The 9,643-nt window shown below is 39.9% G+C and overlaps 1 protein-coding gene across 2 annotated transcripts; it reads right to left on the bottom strand.

The window, feature by feature from the left end:
- Positions 1–322: 322 nt before the first annotated feature.
- LOC113087673 (zinc finger protein basonuclin-2-like) lies at positions 323–8,512 on the bottom strand. Of its 2 annotated transcripts, none has more exons than XM_026255623.1 (5): positions 8,169–8,512; positions 6,188–6,290; positions 5,090–5,325; positions 2,779–4,499; positions 323–2,537 (listed from the first exon to the last, which is right to left on the bottom strand). In XM_026255623.1, the coding sequence occupies exons 1-5, from the start codon at positions 8,175–8,177 to the stop codon at positions 2,015–2,017; spliced, it is 2,592 nt and encodes an 863-aa protein (XP_026111408.1). In that variant the 5' UTR covers positions 8,178–8,512; the 3' UTR covers positions 323–2,014. The 2 variants fall into 2 exon arrangements, with proteins under 2 accessions (XP_026111408.1, XP_026111407.1); XM_026255622.1 differs by having other exon boundaries at positions 323–2,609; positions 8,169–8,505.
- Positions 8,513–9,643: the final 1,131 nt, after the last annotated feature.

Genomic DNA, 9,643 nt, shown 5'->3' with positions numbered 1-9,643 from the left:
GTAAGATGGGCGAATGACATATACAGACATAAAACAAAAGTGTATGTTGCTTTAGATTAAATAAGTTAGTAAAATACAGAAATGTTTAGACAACAAGATGACAGCATCTACTCAAATGTCTCAGAAGAAGACATCCTGTCTGATGTCAGGCTAAGAAACACAGACCTTGTCAAACTCAAGATTGTGAATGCAATTTTTGTCATTTCATGACTGTCAAACCACACATATCTTGGAAAAGCACAAAGAAAAAAAAGTGTATTTTATTTCTCCCTTCTTGACTATATGTATATGTATAAAAGTAAATATTTACTGACATTTTTAAAAAACTGTTTATTAACAGACAAAATGATATTATTGAACACAAATAAATGATTTTGGGTTAGGATGGTATTAGAATCCTGATAACCCTTCTCCTCACATTACAGCGTACGGTGGTGGGCAGTTTACAAAATGTTTTACACATAAAACAAAGCTAAAAGAATAAATGTCCACAGGTTTGTGTGTTCTGTTGTGGCAACCTTGTCGCTCAACCAGTGTAAGACTCGATTTGTTCAGCTCTGATTCACAGACAGCTTTATATGCATCAGTATGTCCTTATCTGCTGTCCTCAGCCTTCACTGGTACAATCATTTGATTATACTAATATTAAGCATATTATAGAGCAACATCACTTTAAACTGAAAATGTGTTAGACAAATAAATCTTAGCTGAATCTTTCATATGTGTGCTTTACAGCATTCACAAAGACTCTGGTGTGTCCATGTGTGCAGTCTGACGCTTTTGTTTTTCATACTGATTTACACCGTCCTGGATTAAGAATCTTTGGTCTCCACCTGAATAACAACTGCAGTATGGCAATATAGCTGAAAGCAGCAATGAAGGAGCCAAGCTTACAGTGGCAATTCAATTCAATAGAACATTATTTAAGCGTTATTTAAGCATCAAAATGAGACGCAAACAATTCATACTTAAATAACTTAGACAATGAGACAGATTTCACAACAAGAAGACAAAGTGAATCCTGTGAAATAAACGTTATCACAAAAATGTGGTACTATGCCCCATGGTTGAACAGTTACATGCAAAAGATAAGTGAAGATTAAACTGTGTGCTGCTATAAACTTTAACAGACAGAAGTCAAATTTGGTCCAGGGACGTCACAAAATCCCCCAACACAAGAAGAATATGAAATTGATCAAACACTGCAGGTGCTTGGTCCCCTGAAAATGAAGTGTACATACAATAACTTACTAAACAGGACCACAACAGCCTCTTTAAAAAGCATATTGATTGAAATAGCAACACAATCTATCAACTTCACTGGATCTTTTGTGATAAAAACAAATCTGAACAGCAAGCAAACACAAATATATTATTAATTTCAGCACATGATAATGGGAGTTCTGCACCTTCAAACAGCTCGTGCTCCTCATCTCTCTCTCTCTCTCTCTCTCTCTCTCTCTCACCAACACTGTAGTGCTAACTCACTCTTTCTAACAGTCATTCTCTCATCTGCCATCGACTCTATCATGCTGTATCAATGTTCTGTGTCTGTCTCATGCTTAGGAGGGATGTGTCCCTCAATAAATAAGTGCAGAGAAGGGAAACAATACATAATTGTTATGTGGCTTTGGATTAAGCATGAGAGGCTTAACATACTGTATCACACCACCGATGGTTTTAAGGATCTCTTAAGGTGTTTCAAATATGATTCTGTATGTGCTTTCTCATCTCTGTCTCGTTGATCTTTTGCTCTGTCATTTCTTCAGTCATTTGTCTAGGCATCTGTCCTGCTCTTAAAAATCAATAAATATCAGGAATGTTTGTCAAGTAGATATTACATTAGAGATGAAAAAAATTCTCAACATTAAAAAGATAAACGACATTGGGTTTATTATAAATATGATTGTGTCCTTCCAGTTGTGCTTGATTGTGCAGTACAAAGAGCAGAGTGCTATTGAACCCAAAATCTTTGACTATGTATATTTAGGAGATATGGCTCTGAGTGTGTGCCCTACTCTTGATTCAGGGAGGTATTCATTACAAAGTTACGGTGTAGATTTGGATTCTGACTGTGTCTGTTGCGACTCCGAACCGAGGAAAATGTAGTGTCACACCCTGGAACTTTGCACTTGTGAAGAAGGCGAAGGTGCACCGTTTTGTAATGAGCCCTGAATGTGCCTTTATTGCTGTAAACTTTCTGGCAGAGATGGCAGGTGATGGGTGATGAGCCGTTCATCTGCTGACTGAGGCAAGGCGGAGACGCAGCCGCTCTGACGCTCAGCCCGTCACAGCTCTCGTCACTGTCCTCCAGGGGGAGCCCTTCCTCACTGCCCACGTCTGAGTCCCAGGAGGAATGGGCGCTCGCTCTGGTGCTCAAGTCCAGTACAACTTCATTCTCCACGGCGCCCTTTACTGGCTCAGATGCTCTATCCAGCGATTTACTCATGGGGTAGACGAGGCCTGTACGGTGACTCTCTTTGAGGATAACAGACATCTGGCTGAGCGGCTCTTTGTGAGGGAGGTCTGGATGCTCTCTGCAGAGAGAAAATGCCCCTGAATGATCTTTGGTCAACAGCCTGTTGTGCAGATTCAGGTTTGCACTGTGTCTAGAGAATTAAAAGCAAAAAATGTTGAAGAGAAAACCAACATGCTTTTGTTTTAAACTTTTTTTGAATGTATTAAGGCAATCCTCAAACTCTTAGTCCTAATACAACATGTCATGTGCTTTTAAAAAAACTGCCTTGTGTAACGTTTCCTCAAGCCTAAACATCTTACCTGTCTCTGCTGCGACGGGATGGAAAAGCAGCATTGCAGCCATCCACAGTGCACATGTGCATCTCCTTTAAATGCACATTTCGATAATGCATTTTGACACTGTAAGGGTTTTTAAATGTCTTACTGCAGATCTGGCACGGGTGTGGCTGCTCGTCTTTATCATCTGGACATATTGTCTCTGGGTCATTGCAGCCGTCTGCACAGTTTTCACTGATGTGTGTGAAATGGGCAGGTCGGTGGCCACAGGGCTGGTCTGGCCGTGAACTGCATGCTTGTTCTTCACATTTTGATGACTCCCTTTCTTTCTCATCATTCTGTTTAGTGTGAAAGAAAGAAGTAGATGACAGTGAAACGATATGATTGTCTGCCTGAGTCAGTTTGTCCCATTCTGTGTCCTGTGAGTCAGGCCCGAATCGAAAGCCACAGTCCACAGGTTCGTGCCCCATGCTGCTAATGTCACACTTTTCTGTGTCTATACAGGGGCTGAGGGCTGGATTCTCTTCCTCAGACACACCTTCAGCTGCCAGCTCATCCTTCTCAATTTTGATAGGCATGCTGGACTTTCTAGACTTCTTCTTAGGCATCTGATCCGAACTGGTCTGCATATGACTGGTGCTCACGGGCACTGAGGAAGACAGAAGTGGGAGAGAGGGCAGGCTGCCTGGCGTATGAGCTAGCTCAGCTGGGGTCACCAGGCTCCGATAAAAGGGAAGCACAGGTTGCACAGTCTTTAGATTGGGAAAGAGGATGCCGCTCTGGCTCATGCTGGATAAAGAGCCATGGAGCTTGTGCTCTGAGTTGCGGATGATGAAACTTGAGACAGTCCTGCTCTCTGGGATGGCAGCAAAGTCTCTCTTCTCACCCTCGGCTCCATCCTCCTCTCTCGGGCTCAGATCACCCTGCAGGTCCTTGTCACGATTATTGCGGTTCATAGGCATGTGCAGCCGAGGGTTCGGATTAGCACTGTGCCTGTTCCGACTACGTAAGGAGCTGAAGACCATGTTGCAGCCCTCGATGGTGCACTTGTGTTTGATCTTCAGATGAACAGCGTTATAGTGTATTTTCAGCGTGCCTTTATCATAAAAGGTCTTCTCGCAGGCACTGCAAAACACACGGCCCTTCTTCAAGGATCCGCTCTTCTCTCCACACCGCACCTTGTTCTCAGGAGACATGTGTGCGATTTCAGAAGTGATGGAGGGTGTGCAAGGCGTGGAGGGAGAGGAGTTTCCACTCACGTTAAACTCTTCTGACTCTATCTTTGGAGATTCTGTGTCCATCAGACCCTCTGATCTCATTGGGTCAAACGGGCCACCGCCATCAAGGCTCACTTCGGATGTCTCATGTCTCATCTGTGCCTCCTGGTGGCTAGAATCAGTACTGGAGCTCAGCAATGGTGCCTGAACAGATTTCAGCATTTGCAGGGGCAGCATGAGGGCCATACTGTTCACCAGTGTTTCAAAATGGTGTCCGTTACTGCAACCAGGTTCTTCAGCTTTAGCTGGCAGACGCACAGGCCTCTGCGTACTGCTTTCGATGAAGCTGCGGATGTCAGAATTGGTTCTTGTGGTTGGGACTATGACTGCCTGTCCCTCCTTATCCTGCAGCGCCATGAGCTCCACAATGGACTTGGTCTCTCCGAAGCGCAGGAATTGCTGCAGCGTAACGATCTCCTCTTCAAAGGTCATTATGGCCCAGCGGTCCAATACCTTACCGGCCACATCCTAGACACATACAAACGGGGAATATCATTTGGATCATCAGTTTTAAACTAACAAATGTTCTACACCTGGGCCCTAAAATACTCCATAACATCTGACAGATTGAAAGAGTTACTAAATAACAAGTCAACCATACATCTAATGCATGTGGACTTGAGAGGTCTAATTTACTGCAGCAGAGCAATTCATTCTGGAGCGTAATTCTTCTTCATTTAGATGATGCGGGTTTCCCTGTCAAAGTAGGAGGGGAGGGGAGAGATCAGAGGGGAGTCAGGCAAGTCTTTCAGCTCGCCTGTAATTACTCTTGAGTGCCAGCAGGCTTTGAAAGTCATGCAGCAGCTTCATGTTGTAACCAGAATAAATATTTTATCATACAGCATTCATCTGGAGGTCTGAAGAGGCTTTAACTTTACATTGTCCACTAGAGGAACTACCATGAATTTAATTCAACCACCAGAATACTTGACAAGCAAATAGAACGAAGAAATCTCAGTGGCTCACCACTAGATTTTAAGGAAAAGTGTGACAAAACTGTAATTATCTATCTCAAATTGAAGTGTGTTTTTCTGCAGGTCGGGTCAGTGTGAGCTCACCTGAAGTACGTAACCACGAATGTAGTCCTGGAGAGTCCAGTCCAGTGCATTTAGGATCTGAATAACCTCCTCCTGCTTAAGAACACTGAAGAGTCGGTCCAGCAATATCTTAAGACGCACTGGAATTGCTTGCGTCCCATAAAGCATCAGACTACAGATATCAAATACCACATTGGAGTGAACAATCTCCACCTGGCTTCCTTGGTACATGTGATGAACCTTCAGCTTACTCAGGGCTGCAATTCAGCAAAACAGGCATCGGTTTACATTCAGAAATCAGCAAAGCATCTCTATATGTTTCATGAAATCATTTCTGTCATTCATATCTCAATATTTGTATTTGTTGTTGTTTGTGATTGGCTGTGCATTTTTATCAATTTGAGAAGAATTCTTCATGTTGCATATGCATTGAAATAAAAGTGTACTTTAATAGACTTGATTTTTTGGATGAGAAATTACAGAAAATAATGTAAATGATCTATGAAACATAACAACTACATCAAAATATAAAGTAATTATTAATTTACACCGATTTAGCATTAAAATATTTATTTATTTATTTTTATTATTATTTTAATATACCCATTGAAAGAATGTTGATTATCACCACAAAACATTTTTTTCTGATTTGGCTTTTTCTTTAAAGAAAAACACAAGGCATTTATTATGGAAATAAATGTATGTAATTATTTTGAGGATTTAAAAGCAGAAATGTGAAGATTATTTTATAAAACTACTTCAATTCTTCTGTTGAAGATTGTGTTATTTGAGCTCATCATAAAGTGTTTTAGGCATTGAATTCATGGAAACCAGTCTGTAAAATTGTATTAAAAAAAAAATGTTTAAGCATTTTTCTTTGATATAATTATGCCTCATTCAGTGTAACACAATTTTTTTTTAAAGAAAACATCAACATAATTCATCAATTGAGCTTAACTTGGATTGAGCCCAGAATATTCCTTTAAAGTGCCGTTCAAGAGGAGAAGAGACGGAGAGTCAAAAAGAGAGAAACAGACAACAGTCAAGAGTGTTAAATGTGGTCTGAAGTTGTGTGAATGTTTGTGTGAAATGTAATATTATTCAGAATGTGAAACTCACCATGGGCGACCCAGCCGTGCCTGCAGTGTTCACAGAGACGCCGCCTCAGTTTACCAGGTTTGAAACTGTCACAGTTGCAGTTCAACACCGTGCAGCAAATAGCCTGTCAAACACACAGTAATAAAGTCACTAAGCTTTAATACAGTCCATCTATTTATCCAATATGCAAAGTTTCATACTTTCACTTATAAAATACATGTGTGTGTGTGTGTGTGTGTGTGTGATCATTAGTTTTTCATAGCTCCAGTGCTTTTGTTAAACCAAGAGACACCAGATATAGATTTAAAAAAATATTCCACTTTTTCTTACTGATATGCTGTTATGCTGATAATGAATTAATGCTGATTTTCTTTCAATTCAGAGACTAAAAAAATCAAAATGTAAGAATTTTTTCTAGAGTTTAAGACTGGACCTCATGGTACATTCATATATAGATATATAAATCAAATAAAGTATTCATCTGGACATAAAACATACAGTGAGTCAGTGTAAATTCAATTTAATTAATGTCACTTTGTCTATATTGCGATAACATGGTAACAGGTAACAGACAATATAACTGCACCATAACTATTTGTCCTCAAACCATAACTATAAAAGACACAAAGAGAGCGCAATCATTGAAAATGGACAAAACTCCCAATGAACTGTACATATTTACATCATGAGAGGCAATAGAAAGCACAAAACATCTTTTTAAAATAAAATGATTTAATGCATTAGGTAACATAAAAGAAACTTCTGGAGTTATTTCTGAATACATTTCAAATTGTTACTTATGCTGGCTTATGTGCAGTTCATTTTCCAAAGCTTTATTATTACTGTTTTCATTACATTCCTCTTTTTGAAATATATGTGAAAATGTTTGTATTACATGGTACTTCAACAGTTTAATAATAATACAGCTTTATGGCTAATGGTGCGACTGTATTGTGAAATACATTACAGCAATGATACAGCATATTATTTTGGATTTTATTAAGAAATAATTAAATTTCTTAAAATTATAACAATTTACTCTTTATTAACTGACTGATTATTAAAAAGATTTTGTTTTTGCTATGTACTATTTGTAAACCAAAGATCACAAGTAAAATCCTGACTGATATGTTTTAAACCAGAATGTCACATATTATCAGATAAATATTATTTTAACAAAGTGTACAAGTTAGTAGTTCTACTGGGACCACAAAAGCATATATTTAAGATGTGCAAGTATATGAAGAGAGAAAAGCAGCGGTGTACAGTGTAAACAAGTGCAGCGGTGAATCTCTAAAATAAAGAGTATGACTGTCACAAAACAGGCCTGTAATAGCAAACAACAGTGACAGATCAACATGAGCTTAATGAAGTCAGCGCACAAACACACACAAACACACACACACACACACACAAAGCTTTCACGCCCCAAGGCCATTAACTGTGTTTGCCCGCCCAGAAATGGGGTCTTAGTCCATTTTGGGACACTAACTTATCACCATTAGCAGAAAGACAGAGACAGGATTTATTAATGCTGAGAAAAATAACAATTTGACTCCTGTTGTTCCATTAACAAAAATCTTTCGGTGATTGTCTATAATGAATGTGTCTTTCACACTGGTCTTTAGATTAAACAAGCATTCCACACACAAACACTGCGGCGGAGAATTACTCCTGTCTTGAATTACATTCCAGTGGACGAGCAACAAACTCACACACTTGTGAAGACACATCACACCCATTTGAAGAGCACAATAAAGTTTCTCCTGAAATATCTAGTTATTAAATTGCTCTTAATACATAGATTCATATTCATATGCATAGTTGAGCTTGTTTTTGTCCTGCACACCAATAAACACACAGCACAGAACAGCTCACAGAATAAGCAAGCTTTTAAAATGCGTTTTGCTCACCATAAAAGTCCATGCACATAACTTACAATCCTCTTTTTTTCTTATTTAATTTCTCTAAGAAAGACTCAAACTCAAACTAAACTTCTTACCTCAGACATTTTGATCAAACTGAAGTTTCCAGTGTTTCTGAGAAGTTTGCCATTCCATCAGCTCCTGTCTGTACAAGTTCTCCCTTCTACTGCAAGAGATCCATCACTCACAGTTCAGTCACACTCACCTACACAACACACACTTTCTCCTGCAATCGACAATCACTGCGCGCATCCGCAGGCCCATGTGAGTGTGTGAGCGTGTCCAGGATGAGTGTGTGCTGGAACTGGGCGCTGGGGAGTGGAATAAGACCCTCCTACCCGTCGAACTCTCTGCCTCTCACCTTAAGAGATCTCTCTCTCACACACACACACACACACACACACACACACACACACACACACCTCCCCCACTGGGTGGCGGGCCAGTCTCCTCACAGCTGGCTGGAAGAGGGCATGACACGCGTCTCTCACAGAGATTTGATCAAAAGGAATCACAAAGGCTGGAGGCTCCTAATGCAGTCAGGAGAGACTCTCTACCTCTGCTCTCTCACTCCAGCAGTTTGAGTAATGCATTAAATCAATGCAGCCCGGCACAAGACACACTCAAGCACTGGATACTGTGTGTGTGTGTGTGTGTGTGCGTGTGTGCTTTAACAGCCTCTGATCAATCCCAGCAACTTATGCTTTTGCTCACCAGAATCTTATATATTTCATCCAATTCAATGTTTTCTTTGCAGTGATTCAGTTGTCACATATCTGCTTTAAATACCAGGATAGGAGTCATTTCCAAAAAACACTTGGTTGTATTTTCTCTAGAAAAAAAATCATTGGTTAGGCAGGAGGATGTGAATGATTTTTCACTTGAATTCAAAAACAATTAATTAAAAACACCTTTCTAGGAACTGTCCCTTGAACGTATGACAATCAGTCCATGACGTTTATATCTACTGAGCTGATGAGGCGATATTACATTTGAAGTCACTTGACATTTTAATACACCAATTACACAGCAGGTAAAAACATGCTGCGTTTAATCCATTACAGAGCAGGTTTTAACAGGTTTTTGCTTCTTTAACACTCAGAGACAGATGAGTGTGCATCTCATATCCTTAACTACAAATTTACAACAAGCAAAATGGCATGAACTATTACTGTGTAACTAATATAGCTTGAAATATTCGGTTAAATCTGTATTACTTACAGGAGATCAAAGCTTTATTGTAAGAGGCAAATTTTATGAAGTCACACATGGGAAGCCCTCAGTCGTGCAGCGAGACCCAGAGGACGCTTATCAAATCAACATGCAGAAATTGGCTGAATTGCAGTGCTGCTGTTTGTAAGATAGCTTTTTTATAGACAGAATTAGTTTTGCTGATCTTCTCCCTCAGGCTTCGGTCTGGAGTCGAGTTCGACGCTGAGCAGCGGCTCATTCTGGCAGATTCCCTCCTGCGAACTGCATTTCACATGCAAACAAAAATCGCTTCATCTACAACATACAGGGACATATGAGAGTTTTTTGACACACCAACAGT

This window comes from Carassius auratus, unplaced genomic scaffold, assembly GCF_003368295.1.
Source record: "Carassius auratus strain Wakin unplaced genomic scaffold, ASM336829v1 scaf_tig00045088, whole genome shotgun sequence".
In the NCBI taxonomy this organism is placed as follows: Eukaryota; Metazoa; Chordata; class Actinopteri; order Cypriniformes; family Cyprinidae; genus Carassius; species Carassius auratus.
The sequence above is the reverse complement of the archived record's forward strand: the minus strand, read 5'-3'. Positions and strand labels throughout refer to the sequence as shown.

What these genes read in the sequence shown, in the direction of transcription:
- LOC113087673 (XM_026255622.1), bottom strand. An exon ending in GCACGGCTGGGTCGCCCATG is followed by an intron (nt 5,326 to 6,187) that starts GTGAGTTTCACA and finishes GCTGAATTGCAG; the next exon opens with CCCTGAGTAAGCTGAAGGTT. An exon ending in TCCCGTCGCAGCAGAGACAG is followed by an intron (nt 2,610 to 2,778) that starts GTAAGATGTTTA and finishes TTAATTCTCTAG; the next exon opens with ACACAGTGCAAACCTGAATC.